The sequence below is a fragment of the Protopterus annectens genome, chromosome 3.part0 (genome assembly GCF_019279795.1).
Source record: "Protopterus annectens isolate FY-2018-M chromosome 3.part0, PAN1.0, whole genome shotgun sequence".
NCBI classification, from domain to species: domain Eukaryota; kingdom Metazoa; phylum Chordata; order Ceratodontiformes; family Protopteridae; genus Protopterus; species Protopterus annectens.
In genome coordinates this window covers 460,164,880-460,182,620 of record NC_056731.1, presented here as the reverse complement: position 1 = coordinate 460,182,620, position 17,741 = coordinate 460,164,880, and the positions used below count along the sequence as shown (strand labels likewise).

General features: G+C 37.6%; 1 protein-coding gene across 1 annotated transcript in view; it reads left to right on the top strand.

Annotated features, from left to right (window-relative positions):
- The window catches only part of MARCHF6 (membrane associated ring-CH-type finger 6), a 2,699,933-nt gene that overhangs the window by 561,670 nt on the left and 2,120,522 nt on the right, over positions 1-17,741 (top strand). The window contains exon 6 of the mRNA XM_044064887.1: positions 15,944-15,966. Coding sequence (XP_043920822.1) covers positions 15,944-15,966 — 23 coding nt within the window. The remainder of the gene's footprint in view (positions 1-15,943; positions 15,967-17,741) is intronic.

Here is a 17,741-nt window from a genome sequence, read left to right as displayed (position 1 = left end):
TTTTAAAGAAGGGGGAAAAAGGAAAACCCAAAAATGGGGGTCCAAAAGGGGGTTTGATTTTGGGAAAATTTTAAAAGGGGTTTTTTTTAAAAAAAATAGTGTTAGTCTAAAACCTCTTATGGAACAATCAGGTTCTGCAATGATTTTAGGAATCTAAAGAGCATTTCAGAATTTGACAGTTACCCACTTGGGTAAGGCAAAATTCTTGTCCACACTAGATCTGAAAAAGGAGTACTGGTAAATCCTTCTACCATCTGATGTAAGGGAGAAAACAGACTGTTCAACACCAGATGGTTCATTCCAATATACTTTCCTTCCTTTTGGGCTACATGGTACCTCTGCTACCAATAAATGATGAATGGACAGAGTCCTAAAGCCCAATGTCAGATATGCTACTGCTTATCTAGAGAGTATCATAATATGCTCCGATAATTGGGATTTCCATCTAGCTAAGGCACAGGTTGTGTTAGAATGTCTGAGACAAATGATGACGGCAGTCAGCACTTCCAAGAGCAACTTAGGCATGACAAAAGAAAAATATTTAGAATAAGTGGTAGGAAGGTGAATTTTAGGAACCCAAAATAAAAACTAGAAGCAATGAGCAATCTGCTTATTCCAGGCACTAAGAAGCAACTGAGGACATTCCTGGGGTTATATGGTTGATATCAAAAAATTTTATCTCATTTGCATTCATAGCATAGCCTTTTACAGATTTGACAAAGGAGAAATGGCTCTAAATAAAATAGATGCTAGAGGCAGATAGTGTTTTTAAATAGCAATAGGATGTATGTTCAAAACCTGTTTAAGCATCCCAATATTTCAGTAAAGTCTTCATAGTTTATATTTATGCATCAGAGGTAGGCATAGAGACAATGCTTTCACAGAATTTTGAGGGAGAAGAAATGAAAGCTATGCACTCAAAAGAACTATGCATCTGTATTGTCCATTTTCATTCTTCCTCAATGAATGGGTCTTGGCTCCAACCCTCAAATCTGAATCGGATGCTTTCTGTAGATTCTAGGCTACAACTCTTGAGCTCTTCCCTTTACCCATAATGCCCCTAACCACTGTATTACCTCAGATCAAGTTTGCTGCTACTATACTATCTTATAAATAAAAGACATTATAAAAATGATCATAATACTGCAGAAAAAAAGGTAATAGTAACAGAACAGAGTCTCAAACAGAAACTGTGTTTCCTAATAAAAAACTTCAAGTCACTCCCAAAGACATGGCTAGGGGGAAGGTGGGTGAAGTTGAGGAACAATAAAAATGGACAACACCGATGCATAATTAAGTTGAGTATATAACTTTTATATCTGACGTTGTCATTACTGACATATTGTCCATTTTTATAGCAATTGTGCCTAGAGGAAGAGAGTTCTGAAAGGCCTGAAACACTAAAGGACCACTATCATCTTCAAGACATTTCTATGCAGTTTGGACTCTTCTGGGAACCAATGTGCCTTGAGCAGTCCATTCAAAGAAATGCCCCCCATCGACCCTAGGGCTTTGAAAATCAATTTTACTGCTGGAGACAGGTGAGAAAGAACTTGTCTGGCATGCAATCTCAAGGCAAGAATTCTGTTTTGTGGTAAGATAGCAAGATGATAGACTGTATCTAGATGACCCCCTATAAACTCCAGGACTTGAACTGATTGAAGTTGGAACTTTGAAAGATTGATGGTGATTCCTAGAGATTGGGAAAATTGGACTATACAAGTCCTGGCTTTTTCTAGGATATGCCTGGTTGATGCGGTAAGGAGCCAGTCATCTAAATAAGGAAACACGCTGAATCTATGCAGTCTTAGATGGGCTGCTACCACTGCCATGCATTTGGTGAACACCCTGGGGCCTGTGGTGAGACTGAAGGGCAGGACGCTAAGCCAATAATGGATGGCTCCCAGCCGGATGTACAGGTATCTTTGGGACTGTCTGTTCATGTTGATGTGATAGTATGCATCCCGAAGGTCTACAGAGCACATCCAATCATCCTTCTGTAACAGACGCAGAATGGACTGAACTGTGACCATCTGGAACTTGGAGTTTTTGCAAACTGGTGCAGATAACTGAGATCCAGGATAGTTCTCAGGTCCCCTATTTTCTTTGGCACAAAAAATAACCTTGAGTAAAATCTGGATCCTCTTTGGTCTGGTGGGACCTCTTGGATGACTCTTGTCTAGCAGCTTTTGAATTTACAGAGCTGCTGACTCCCACTGAATGGGTGGAACATCAAGGAGATGATTTCTTTTCATTGAGGGAACTTGTAAAAAGGGAATGAAATATCCTCTGTATATGATTGTTTGCACCCACATGTCTTTTGTGATGGCTGCCCAGGTTTTCGGATGCAAAGACAAGTGCGCCAACTTTCTCCAGAAAAGAGCAGTCAGGCAACCCTTCAGGAGCACTTGAAGGGTCTCTGTTTGAGATGGAATCTCAGAACCCTTGATTTTGCAGACCCCCTCTTCTATGTAGGTGGCATCTTCCATTGTTATTATTTCCCCCTTTGCCTCTTGGAGAAAAATCTCTGCACAATTCTTGAAAAGGTCCTTGAGATTTCCAGAACCAGATCTTGTTACCACTGCATTGATTCCTAGAGAAAGGTCTGTGCAGGGTGGAAAAATGGATTCCCACAGTGAACAAGGTCTTGCTCACTGCAGGAAAATGTCTCTTTAATGGTGGGCCCAAACACCAAAAGATCCATCAAAGGGAGCATTAATGAATGATGTTTAAAAGGGCTGCATGATAGATTAACCTCATGGACACATTTGATATAGATTGTAGAGTAGCCAGTCATGAGGAATAAGTTTTCTCTTCCACCACCGACATGGACCAAGAGGTAGAGTTAACGAGTTCCTTAATTAAGTCCTTCTGTAATCTAGTGAAATGTGCAAGGTCATTCAGTGACCATAAGGTAAAGGTTGCTGAGGTATAAACCTACTTCTTATACCCATCCAATGCCCTAGATTCTCTATTAGTGGGATGGACAGAGGAGCTCTGTTCAGCTAGCTCCTTCTTCATGGCTGCTACAACAATCATGGCATCTTCGGGGATTCCCTTGCTCCAATACTGTCTGTCTTTAGGTGCTCCAAGAATCTTATCAGTACACCTGGGAATCAGTTCTATAGAGTCTGGTTCCTTCCATGCCCGGCAGGAGACAATATCTATAAGTTCATCTGCAGGGGTGGGGGTAAGGTAACCCAAGATGGGTCAGACCTGAAGGCTTCTAGGAACACCAGCTCTTCATGGGAAGGTCTTTGGGAGGACCAACCACCTTTCTGGTAAATGATTTCTAGAATGTCTCCAAAAGAGACATGTTCTGATGGAGATCTGGGGGGACCCTTCCTTTTCTTTGAAATCAGTATCTTCTGTCAAAGATTCCTGAGGGGAATCTAAATGCTTCCTCTTGCACAATCTCTTCTGAGGAACCTCTTCTGTGGGATGAGGAACCTCTTTTGTGGGATGCTCTGGAAAGGTATTGCAAGAAATGGGAAGTTCCTGAATAAGAACTATATGGAAGATCTTACAGGCTGGTTGACCCTGTGGAGTAGGGTGACAAGGCTTAGAGCTCAAATTCAATGGAGGAATGAGGATAAGATCCAAGGTGGTGAGAGTCAAAGATGACCTCGGATGGGAGAAAACCCTCTCCAGTACCTGGAAGGCGGAGTGACTAGGAGAAATAGAAACAAACTTCAACAGAGTCAAATCTCTTGGCTCAGCTGATTCTCTGCCCCTCCTGGGTCTCCTCTTTGAACAGAGAGTCGGAGCTAAGCTGCCCAGTGCAGAAACTACAAGGGGAAGCGATGGTTCTGAAAACCTCAGAACCAAAGTCATCCTCCCAGATCCAGCACCAATACTTTGGTTCTGAGGCTTGTCCTGATCACTGGGATTGGCGCCAAACATGTCAGGGAAACAGAGTCAAAGAGGAAGGTGGTATCTTCGGTTTTGACTTATCACCTCTTGGCTCTCTGGGATCTGATGGTTCCAAAACTGCACGTCAGATTGGAGAAGGAGTCACAACTGGGTGCGATGGTGGTTGAAGTTTCACAGATCCTTTGGGAGATGGAGCCAGTAAAACCCCCATCTGGATCTGTGCTGTAAGGAATTTCCTCATCATGTCCACATCTACTTCGGGAGGACCTGATCAAGGAAGAAGTGGAGGGAGGATGAGATAACTGCTTAGGAGTCTACTGTAAAAAGGGAGATTTGAGCCTAGAAGACACCAGCTCCAGAGAAAAATTGGAACTCAAGATATGAGATTTAGACACTATGACAGTCAGATCCAAGGGTGTCATATCCCACACTTTTTTAACTTTAGGAGGTGGCTCTGAGATTGTAGTGGATCTTAGACTGTGCAGGCAAGCATTTCCTATGCTCCCTAGACTCCAAAGATTTCTGATTTTTGAAAGGGGTTTGAGCCTCCTGGTGTAGAAGCTATGGAAGAAAAAGCAGGTAGAAGGCCCTTCAGGACCAACTTATTACAAATGTCACTTATAGCCATCGAGTTAAATCTAGCACAGATTTTGCAAGGCAATTCTAAATGGGAAGGGCCCAAACAATAAATGCACTCCTTATGGACATCAGAATTAGGTATCTTATGTCCACAGGCAGTGCACGTTTTAAACCCACAGCCATGCCACCGACATTAAACAATTTCAAAAGTAAGGAACAAGATTGTAATACCATATATAGGTCTACTTATGTTCATCAAAAAAACATTTTTTCAAAGAACAGAAAGCTGAACCCACTTTAACAAGTTCATGAACACCAGTTCACCGAATCACAAAAAAAAAACCACACTAAAAACACATTTTTGCAGTGGGGCAAGCCCGCCTGCACCCCCAACCCTCCGCTAGTTATACACTACAGTGGGGAAAATAGTATATTTTCTTATTCCCACTGTACCATGCTTCAGTAAACTGGTGTTCGCGATAGTGCACTTTCGCTGAAGTGAGTCCGGCTTTCTGTTCTTCAATAAACTGTTTTTTCCGATGAACAGAAGTATACCTGTATATATATATATATATATATATATATATATATATATATATATGCATGCACATACATACATACATACATACACATATATATATATATATATATATATATATATATATATATATGTGTGTGTGTGTGTGTGTGTGTGTGTGTGTGTGTGTGTATTTTTTGTTTGTTTTATAACCAGATAACCAGATAGAAGGAACGTTTACCAACAATGGTAACAAAGATTACCTTAGAAAGTAAGGTAAAGAAGTAAAAGGCCAAGACTAACTATGGTAAAAAAGAAATACCCTTAAAAAAGGTATAGAAAAAGCATATGAAACACTACAGGAAGGAGTAAACAGAGGAAGGGTTATCTAAAGAAATTATTTACTAAAAAAAAAAAAAAGAGATAAACTGTATATCTTACTCACAAAACCTATCAAAGTAACCCCAGAGCTCAAGAGAACACAATCCTGACCAAATCATTACAGCAGCAAATGATATCTCGGGTAATACAGTGGTTAGGGACATTATGGGTAAAGGGAGGAGCTCAAGAGTCAGATCCTAGAATGTAGAGAAAGTGGTCAAGTTGGATCCGAGACCCATTCATTCAGGAATGAATGAAAATGACTACATCAGATCACTCCATATGCTTTTTAAGTCCAATCTAGATGGAGACCAGGTACTCCTCTATCAACAGGGAACACCTGGTGATCATGTGGACACTTTCATCACTATAGCATTATCTCCTGGGCAGGGACTTTATATTGGCCACAGACCACGTCCCCCTAATGTAGCTACACAAGCAATAGAAAGGGAATACTAAGCTTTGTCAGTGGGCATTTTCATTACAACTTTTCAAGGCCAGTGTCAAACGTTCAGGCTTCACCCAACACAACACAGTTGGCCTGTCTAGGATGCACAGACTATCTTGTGGGACAAAAACTGAATGTTTCAAGTTAGAGGGTCAGTACGGCATAATATGGTGTAAATAATATTATAAATAGTATTGTGAAAAGAGGTGTTAAAAATACGTCTTTGAAATAATGTTGTAAATACTGCTGTACAGAAAGGGCTGTGCTTCTTTAAGAAAATACAGCTGTGCCTCTATATTAAGTGTTGAAGCATCTTTAAACAGTGCTGGTAATAAGCAATTACATTGTCAGTGTAATGCATAAAGAAGGATGGCTATAGCCGTGTGAAGCACAGAAGTTGGCCTGTCACTGTAAGGAGAGTTTGTTCCTGGATCCGGGTATCTAGGAATTGTGCAGTGAAAGAGAAGTGACAGTCTATAGGAGCCTGAACCTATTCTGCTAAAAATCCAACCAGGAGTTAGCTGTCTGAATTTATCTTGGAACTTAGCCTAAACTACTATGAGAGAATACAGAATTTCAACAATAACTAAGTAGTTTTATTAGCATCTCTCAGCTATATACTTTGTTTTATGACACTGCTCAATGTCACCTCTATATCCTTCTAATATAAACCTTATGATAGCCATACATACAGTTGTCTCTGAACCTGCTTTATACTCCACCACTTAATTACAATATTAACATTTTCTGCCATATCTAGTTCCTCCCCTCACCTCCATTTCTTTGAACTTCTAAGCAATAATCACGATGTACTATCTATCTGATAAACTCACTAATATACCTTTTCAAATGCTCAGTTTTCTATATCTTTACTAATGCATAATCTTTTATACTGTAGTATTTGCCTCTGTTTTCATATTAATGTAATCTAATTAGCAAATCTATGAGTAACTGTTAATGTACATCACTTAATGTCGGTTCATGTATCTTACTGAATGCTTGTTTGAAATGTTTATAACATGTTGGAGCATTTCTCCATGGGCCTCAGCTGAAAAAGTGTTTTTGACTAAACCCAGTCAGACAAAAGCAAAATAAAATAAAAATAAATAAAATAAATCAAAATTAATATTTTGTCTTATTATATATATATGTACACATATACACGCTGTATATGGTTTATGGACAAAATTTAAAAAACGGCCAAAACATGCATGTCTACAGCTAGTGGAGTTTGAGTTTATTGACTTGAATGTATCCATAAAGACTTAAAAAGGAAAAAGTCATGGGCATTCAGTAGCCATGTAACTGAAACACTGACATGTTTTTAGGGGATCATTTGCATAAATCCCATGGGACTCCATTACAGGAAATTTAAGGTATTACACAGTGCAAACTCTACTTTAACTGGGTCATTATTTCAGTTTTTACAGAATGGTTTGTATTTACAACCTTTTTAGCCTTTGGTTTGGATGTTATTTGGGATATTTTGCAGCCATCCTAATGTTTATGGATATCAGGCCTGATTTTTACTTCTGTGTTTCTAAAGTATAGCCAAACAATCCACTTATGCTATACTAATAGGGTAAAAAAAAGCCAAAACATGCATGTCTACAGCTAGTGGGGTTTGGTTTTATTGGCTATAATGTCCCCATGAAAAGCCAAAAAGTAAAAAAGTCTTGAGTATCCAGTAGCTGAAACATTGAAATGTCCTTACAGGACTGGGGTCCCAATGGGGAGATGAAAAGTCAGCAAGCAAAGGAAGGTAGTAGTGGTGAAACTGAATTCATCCTCAAGTCTTGGTGAGTACCTTCGCAAGGTGGACCCTGTTTTTCACAAAATCTCACCAAGGCAACACTGATATATAGACTGTATTTATCATGGACATTTATCATATGTCATAGACAGACGTAAGTCAAAAACAAGCATATATCATGGTCAGAAGTGGGTTAAAAATTAAAAAAGGGAGCTGAGTGCACAAGACCCAGGATAAAAAAAGTGTCCAATCCTAGTAGGCACACTGGTGCCTGGACTGGAAAAGATGGCAATGTAGAATCCTCAAAATATAGAAACATTCCTACAATGGGGCCAGGCCAGGCCCAGAGGGAGGATGGCCCCCTTGTTGTAAAAGTAAGTAGAAGTCTACAAAAATCACAAAAACTGACAGGCCAAAGAAAACCATAAGGATGATAAAGTGGACTATTTAGGATAAGAAAGAAATTATGCATTGTTACTATTATGCAAAAAGCCCAGAATTTCCAGACACTAGATATACAAAACAATACTTATAGGTTACTAACAGCTTAGTAAGAACCTGTTTGTTTGTGTTTGGCTTCATAGTTTTGGTAATATATGGGTTAGTAGATTTTATAGATAGCTGCTGTGGCATTTTCTTATGTTTGCAGTTTCCTATCTGCTTTAGCAGTTATTAGATTGCTTCTGTTGCTTGCATGATATATAAGCAGAGACTGTACAGTTATATTTGGTTTAGTCATGGTATAATATAATATTCTCTATGTTTATTGTTATTCTGCAAATCCCAGTCTCTCCTTGTTTCTTGAGCTTCCCCCCGTTTCATCATCATCCCTTTCCACTTTGAATTATAGGTTTCGGCTTGTGCTATGTATAGCAGCCTTAAATGTGTAGCTCTGAAATACCCCTTAAAATCGGGTAATCCTAAACTGCCTTGTTCTGTTCGAAGAATCAGCTTATCCCACTTGAATCTTGCTGTCTACCCCTCTCAATAAAAATCCTTCAGCTCTTTATTAATTGTTATCTACAACTTCTCCTCTGGTTGATAACAATATGCCTGACCTGTATATAAAACTAAAAGGACAAAAAACATTTTAATTGCTTGTATCTTGCTATCCATATCCATATAACAGAGATTCTAATTTCTCAGTTTTTGATTTATCTTTTGTTTAGTCTCTTCCCACATATCCTTAGCTGCCACACACGTATCCCTTTCAATCCATGCTCCTAAGTTTCAGTCCATACTCCTAATATGGATATTGCTGAACTAATTCTTGTGCGAGTACATAATTTACAGCTATTCCCTTTGTTTTAGCTTCATTCATTTTGTATTCCAAAAAAAATTGAAACTGCCTCAAAATGTTCCACAGCACTAAAATGTCCTTTTCTGGTTTTATCGGGTATAAAACAATATAATCTGCAAACAGAGCCAGCTTTCCTTGAATTTCTGAGTCCCTTATTTTCTTTGCCAATGGTTCTAAATATAACGCAAATAACAAAGGGAAAAGAGGACACCCCCTGCCAGGTTCCTCTGTTCAAACAGAAATTATCAGACAGGAACCCACCTACTTTAAGTTTTACCTCTAGTCCCTCGTATATCCTCCTAATCAACCTTATAATTTTTATCAGGGAATGCAAATGCTTCCATTGCCCTGCTCATAACCTCCCAGCTTACTCTGTCAAATGATTTCTCTGCATCAAGATCTACAAACAACAGTGGTATTTTCTTACTTTCTGTTTCCTTCTGGATCATCATTGTTCTGTTAATGTTGTCAAATGTTTGCCTCTCCTCCACAAAACCACATATTCCATATCTATCAATTTTGGCATCACATTTGTCATTCTTTTAGGCATTATAGACATAAACACTTTGTAATCATGGTTTACAATCAAAATGGGAGTGTACGAAGCGCTGGGTCTGATAGGTCTTTACCCTCTTTAGGTATTACAGCCACCACTTTCTTCCAGGATGTTGGTGCTTCTCATCCTCTTAAAATACTGTTAAAAAACCTTCCAGATCTTTATCAATTTTTTTTCCTCCTAGCCTCTAAACTTCCATGGGAATGCCATCTATTCATGGGGACTTTCCTGTGGATTGGTTATACATCACAATTTTTATCTCATCTCCTCCTATCCTAATTGTTAGCAATTCAGCCTCATCTACCTCTAACCTTGGCATATTAAATTCTCCCATAAACATTTCCATTTGTACCTTTTCCTGATTTCCATATTTCTCTGCTTTATACAGACTTTCATAAATTTCCAAAATATTTCTAGTACCGATACGGTGTTTCTTATCTTTCTTGTTATAGGCTTCCTAAGCTTGGGAACAACGTTTTGTACTTTCTGTTAGCTGAGTCATTGTGCTAAAAGTTTTTGTGCTATGAGGTTATTATCAAAAAAAAAAAAAAAACAACAGTTGCTTAACAGCAATCTTTCCAAACTCATGCATATTATTGAGGTAAACTCTTATTTTCTTTTTGGCATTCTGCAATTGCTTCTCTTATTGTTCTGTGAGATTTCCCTTATTCTGCAATACTTTAACATGTGTCAGTCCCTCTAAATAATTTTTGTTACTTCTTAACCATATCTCTCTTTCTATTATTTCCATCCTATTTTTAAACTCCATTTTAATTTTATCCCACTCCCTATATTTTCAGAAGAACTTTCTGTCTTCTCTAATAACTCCCGAATAATTTCCACTACCCAGTCCTTACATGTTTTTTTCTTTTCAACAGATAGGTACAAAAGTGCCAGTGTTTAAGTTTAGCCTAGGCCAGTTTTTGTATCTTGGGGAATAATATGTAAATTCATTCTGAATTCCTACTAATGAATTCACATCCTCCATGCCAAATATTTTCATAGATTTCTTCAAGAATCTACCCTCCTTTCTTATATTTTCCCTTCTGGGTTCCCCAGACACATATTCCCTGCTGCAAATCAAATTCCAGTTCCTACGTATAAGTAATATTCCCTGCTGAAAGCTGATTATTCCTCCCAGAATTTTCTTAAGCTCCATTATAGCAGTTTTAGCTGGAATATAAATAGATGTCAGTGTAATACTCCTACCCTGCCAGCAGCCCCTTAGTACTAAAAATATACAATCATTATCATCTTGTTCCCTCTTCTATCACTATTGGAGCTCCTCTTACAATTCATATGAGTACTCCTCTTTTCCTTTGTCCTATGTATTCTGCTGAATAACTGTCCTGAAAACCTTTCTTTATCAAATTCACATGTTTTGTTCTTAACAAATGTCTCCTGTAGCATAGCTAATTGTACTCTACATTTTTAGTATAGTTCACTACTCCTTTTTATATATATATCTGTGAGACCATTAACATTTAAAGATAATACAGAGAGTGCCGTTATGTTAAAAAGTTATTATTCCATCTTTTATGTGTAACAGCTTTTTTTGTTAAGTATCTAGTTCCAACTTTAAGGTAACATGCATACACTAATGTTTGGCAGGTTGGTATTTTATACAGATGTTTCTTGTTATATCCATTTGAGACTGTGTCATATCTTAGAAAACTTTTTATTTTATTAAAAGCCATACCTTCCTAATAGAAACTATTGTCCGAAACTGACAGCTACACTTACAGACTTGGGTTAAGCTAAAATGAAGGTTATCCATGCAAAGAAGCATGCTACAGCCTGTGCTTCTACTAAGTGCTGTTGGGTTTTGTCTCATCTTTATTGCTGTCCCAGACTGGGAAAACACTTGAATGCTTTCAGAAAACATTATCCCCTAACCATTGAAAGAAAGTCATTAAAAGAAAAGTATTCTGTTTTTACTGGACGTTATCAGAGTGTCTCCATGGAAAAATGAGAACCAGAGTTGCTTCTACAAGCATTTGTAATGCTTTATTATATTCAATGTTCTTTTTTATTTATTTGCTTTCTCTTAAAACTTGTTACTAGGTCAAGCCAAGAGCATCAATCCAATGATTCCCCTATGCAAGAATGAGAAAAAGCACATCCATTTTTCTTGCGTCATGTTCTTTTGACCAGACTGTTCTTTTTCACATTCCAGTGCTTACATTTCTTAAAACTGAGCAAGGAGAAAGAGAAAAGAAGGAAAAACGGTGACACCTATTTACTTTAGTATCCCCATTGCCCTTGAAAATAAATGAGAAAATGTTACTTTATAGTATGCAGATTATAACAAATACTACTCTTAGAAACAAAATGTTGTTTTACTCACAGTTTACTCTCTTCCGTTTCCCCTCTCCTAAGTGTTCTTCCAAACATTAATGACATGAAGTGGGGCATATGCTTTAGAATCCCCTACAAGTTTAACAAAGTCAAAAAAGTCCAATAATTCCAGGTTTTCTTGTTCTGTCATATTTCACAAATATAATTAATGCTTTGTAATCCCACTTTTATTTGTCAATTTCCGAGTTGCTGGTTTTATTCTGTTTATCTCCATCTCCCAAATCCAGCATCTGCTTTATTTCCAACATACTTTTACTTCTTCTAGTCAACTCTTGTGTTTTATTCTCCTTTGAAACATTGGAAAAAGTTTCACTAGCACTATCTTTTTGTGGTCTTTATTACCAGAAGAAGAAGAACAACAACAAGAAGAACAATCTCCTTCTGTTTCACAGCTTAATTTTTGTTGGACAAACTTTTGTATTCCTCCTTTGTATATCCTGCATCACAAAATTATTTTGTCCATCCAGGAATTAATATTTTAAAGATAGCTTCATACAGCAGTTTGAATCTCGTGCCTATGTCTCAGAATTCCCTGATTAGTGGAATACATTTGCTTCTCTTCTGTCTGGTGTACTTACCCCTCCAGCATTCCAGAAAGGTAATTTCTAGGACTAAACTGATTTTCTCTCTCTTTATTAGCAATATATCAATTACACTACCTTCTGAAATGTACAACCTATAATCTGATAGCCTAATCTTTTAGTGAGTAATAATTTTCCACAAAACACTTTTAGTACTTTGTCCTTCTGCCACAGTTTTGTTAGAATCAACTTATTCTGCTGGTAGGATTGCATCTTTAATATTAAAGGTGTAGGTTGCTTTCTCATGGCCAGGTTTGGAATATACACGATGTCCCCCTTCAACTAACAACTCCCACTGTGGAATACTAGTCTAGTTGTTTATTTGTGCTTTCATAAAATTAATGTAGTCTATTCCTTCCAGCTTCTCTGGTACAGTTGAAATTCTCAGGTTTTCCCTATGTGCTCTGTCCTCTGATTCTATTATGTTTTTAAACATCTTTTCCTGAGCAGTCTTATATTCCTCTGATTTTTGCAGCTTTATCATCTCATCTGAATATCTGTTTAAAGCTTATTTCATTTTTTTAGCCTTTTGTTATTTGAGTTAATATACTCATCAGTGTTCCGTTTAGTTTAATCAGCTCTGAGTACATTTGACTTGTATATTCCTCTAGATCACTGGAAGTCATATCTTGCACCAGAGCTGGAGCTTGCACTGCTTTTTGCTGAACAGCTGCAGAATTCTTCCTAGTCAGTGTTTTTTCCTTACCTTTTGTGATTGATTTTCTTCAGGTTCTCTGAATTTCTTTTTTGCTGGCATACAGGCAGTGCACCTACTAGCCAAAAATATGAGTTTACTGGCTCTCTCTCTCTCTCTTCTAAATTTCTGTTTTCATACTGGGAGAGCTAAAATTAATCTGTTACTCAATTTGCAGCCATCTTGGAAGTCTCTGAGTATTTGTCCTTTGCCATAAGTTTAAGTCACTTCTTACTCTCTGCTTTACACATCTCAGCTTGTGTCATCCCATTGTAATTTCTCTGCTAATGCTTTATTCAAAATCCCTGCTACCACTACTTTATTATTTGCTTTTTCTAGTAAGTGGGTTGGCTATCTTCAATGTCTCTCTAGGTGCCTCCCCTTCCTTATTCTCAGAACCACCCCTAGTAATGCATGGTCTGATAAGGTTACAGTTTCGTAGTATATGTCTTCCACCCTTTGTCATTCCTGTACGTTTATATAAGCCCTACCAGTTCTTGACCAAATATCATAGTTGATAATGTGTGTATCCATCCTCTTGCCCATTGTTCACTGTTTTCCACACATCTTTCCATTCTGTCATTTCCATAAATCTCCTCATATATTTACCCTCCTTTGATATTATCCTTATTCTTGTCCCTTATTTTCATCATTGCTTCTCATGACTAAGTTTCTGTCCCCTACTAATATACTCAGTCATTTTTTTAGATGTAATTCACTTAGCCAGCACCCCCCCTTACCTATTTAACCATCATTTTTGGGGGCATTGTTACCTTAATACCTGCTTTGCTTCCTTTTACACCTGCAAACATACCTCTTCTATTTTCTCTTCTTTCATGAAATAAGTATGCTCTTTCATTGGTACCATAGTCCCACACTGCCTTTTATAATTTCACATGGAACCAGCCAGCACAGTATCCTCTTCTATTTAAATATTTAATTTCTCTCTGTTTTAAATTAGCTTCTTGCAGTGCTATGAAATGTGATCACCCTCTTCTTGCATAGCACAGCATTTGCTCCCTCTTTACTGCCTCACTCAACCCAATCACATTTCAGGACCCTATTTTTATTTGTTTTTCTTTTGTCATCTTTTCTTCTATTTTATCTTCTCTTACTTTCTCCTCCTTAACTAACACATTGTTCCCAGCTCTATTCAATTCCATATCTGATTGTCTGTTCATCTCACTATGTCTTTTAGTCTTGCAATCTTTCTTTTGCCTTGCTAAATATCTTTTCCTTGATACCTATGCTGTGCTACCCCTCCTCCCAATTTTTTTAACTATGTACATACTTACATTCAGTGCTTTCTTGGCATCAGTTCTACCCTATTAATAAGCACTTCTCTTACTTGTTTATCTGTCATTACCATGGCAGCTCTAGCTAGTCATCTGAGGTGTTTACCTTTGTCTGTCCACAGATCCCTCTCCTGACCTAATTCTTTATCTCTCCCCATCTATTCATTTTATCTTCCATTCTTTGACTGACACTATCTTCAGAGATAAAAAATAATATGAGCTTGCAGGATCCTGACTTGGGGGATTATTTATCTGTAGTCCCATACAAATTTAGTGTTTTTCATACATTTTGCCTAAAGGGTCAGTCAGTTTGCAACTAAGCTCCTGTTCCCCTATTTCTCTCCTATTGTTTTAGGCTGGCATGGTTTCTTTGCACCTCCATGTAAACCTTATATCCTACGAATGATGTCTTTAGCTCATTTGGTTCATCATTCTATATGATTCCTATCATGACCCCCCCCACACACACACACACACATATTGATGTCTCATGCACCACATACACGTCTACATTTGCTTTTCTTTTTAGCCACAGCCTCCCTATCCCTTGTATTGCTAAATCTTTAACACAGTTGTGTTATGGTCTATAAAGAGTGCTAAAATAACACTTATTTAACATTTAAGAGTGGGCTATATACCAATATCTATGTGAAGAATCAAACTGACTTATTGTCTACAGTGTGTTCCGTAGCTCAGGTTGTTCTCAGCAACTGTCTCCTATCCCTTGTATTAACTTATTTTTCTTAAACTGTCAAAAGGATTTCAGTGACATGCTACTTACATTTCCATTGCCCAGACATTCAGTGCCCTTTTATTAATATACAAATCCCCTTAATACTTGTTCCACTAATTTCACCTTTTAGTTCACGTACTTGCAATCTCTCCTCCAGACCACCTCACCCATCAATGTATCGATTTACACATCACATACTCCCCTCTCCTTTCTCCAAACCACATTCTCCTTTCCCTTGTAATATCAAGTTATTTGAATTGTAATCTTAAGAATGTTAAAAGGTATGCTGGGACACTTTCCCCATATTAACAACATAGTATACACATAGTAAGGTCCAGATAAACAAGATAGGTAATCACAAAGGTACAACCACCCATCTATACATTTTATTAAGTTCAGTTTATTTACATATAGTTACTGTTATTAAATTCCTTTCCTTTTTTCCTTCTCCTCAGTAAAAGTCCTTGTCCTGATTTCTGGCTAGTGGGAAGATGCCTCCCCCCCCCCATGCTGTCTGGTCTTGTCTCCTGCCTGATATGCTGTTGATACATTTATTTCCAATGCCACCTGGTTAACAGGTTTTCTCAGCATTTTGAAAGCCTCCTCTGGGTTTCTGTAAGTTAGCAAGCCCCCCTCACCCCCAAAAGAAGATTGTGATCATCGCTGTGTAAAGTACTCTCTGAATTGCTTTCTGTCTGCAAAGCTTCATCACAGGGAGGAATACTTCCTTTTTTCATGACTGACAGGAATAATTTTAGTTAATGAAAATTCTTATCTCAACAACAAGAAGTCTTTTGCTAGGCTTCCACATCTTCATTAAGAGCTTTTCCTTTGGTATGTTTTCAAGAATATTATTTTTTGGGGCTTGGAATCAGTCTCTGTCCTCAATCTTCACACTGTTCTACGTAGAAGCTCAATCCTTATCACCTCCAATGATATCTGAGTCCATTTACTCAACAGCTCTGCTACCACTTTCTGACACATTTGTACATCATACTTCTTGTCCGTCTTATTAACTTCAAATTATTTTCTCTCAATATATTCTTTAAATGTCAGCTTTTCTTCTGCACAATCTAGCCTTGCTTCTGCCACTTCCACCGTGGATTTTAATTCAATGTTCCCCTCAATTATGCCCCGAATAGCAGTGGAATATTCATATAAATGCTGTTTCATCCCCACTTATTCATTGTTCCTGTACCAATAGCTTTTCTTTGGGAATTTGCTTCAAGTCTTTTAGCTCAGTCCAGGTTGTATTTAATGTCTTCAGCTACTCTGGTGCACTCCTCACTTCTTGAAATTTCTTCCAAAATCACTTTTATCCTGAATTTTAGTCTATCCCACCTTCTTAGATTTCTTCCTGATTCAGCTTTCTTCACGTTACTGTCACTACTCCACTTTTAATAAGGCACTTGAGAGGATAAATCAACTGTCAGACTGAGGAGCCATGGAACCACTTTGGTACTCAGAGAGAAGCCATACTGGAAGTCCTGGGAATTTACATATTAATCTCCAAGATACACTAAATGGGCTAGGCTGGACAAAAGTAGGTGTAACAGCTAGGTTTAGCTTCTCTACATTAAAGATATATCAGAGAGAGACTTTTATTCACTTACAAAGTGTTTTCATTCATTCAGCCATTCTTGGGTTTTGAAGTGCAAACCATGTCAAAGGCATACAAACATCATAACTTAAAATTCAGTTTAAAACTTTGTCATAAGAAGATGAGAACATGTTATATAACACAATGAATAACACAATTATGGAATACTTTACCAGAAGCAATTAAATGTACTAACAGAATGGAAAACTTTATGATACTTCTAGATAAATGGGCTAATTCCAGGGTATATGATTCACTAATTATTGAGACAGTGTTCCTTGAAATCCATTATGCCAGAACACTTTCCCCTAACTTATGAACATATGAAAACCTGTTTATCACAGGAGGATGTGCATTGGTTGAAAGTACTGAGTCCCACCCAATAATGATATCTGACCACCCACCTATAAGAGTTAACATGAAGATGCAAGAAACTAAAATAAAGGAAAGGCACCAGCATTTCTCTACATATCTATTAAAAAGTTGGGAATTTAAGGAATAAGTAATAAATAAAATTCAAGAGTTATTATGCAAACAGAAATCATTCCAGAGGGTGTTCTAGTCAGATTACTAAATTCTGTGGTTAATACAGTATTAGAGATGACACAAGAGACCAAGGCTCAAACTTAGCAATTTTATTTTGAAGCTTTTAACAATTAAGGTTGTGACAATAATAAACAATTGACTAGTCAACATGCAAAATCTAACCTATAACCTATCACATTAACATGCAAAATCTATCCTATAACCTATCACATTAACATGCAAAATCTATCCTATAACCTATCACATAAAATAACTATTAAATCATGTACTTACAAGCATATGCATTAAGAATATCATCTTTGCCACTGATAGGGGGACTCCAAACCTATTCAGTACAGCTATCTGTTCAGTCAAGACAGGGCCGACACTGGCAGGCAATGCTGTATGCTCAGTTCAGGCTCTTGCTTCAATCAGATCCGGATGATGATGAGTTCCAATCTATTGACAGCCTCTGAGCCTTTTATAGGTAAAATATGCCATAGGGTCAGTGAGTTCGGCTGATGACACCTAGGCCAACAGTTTAATCA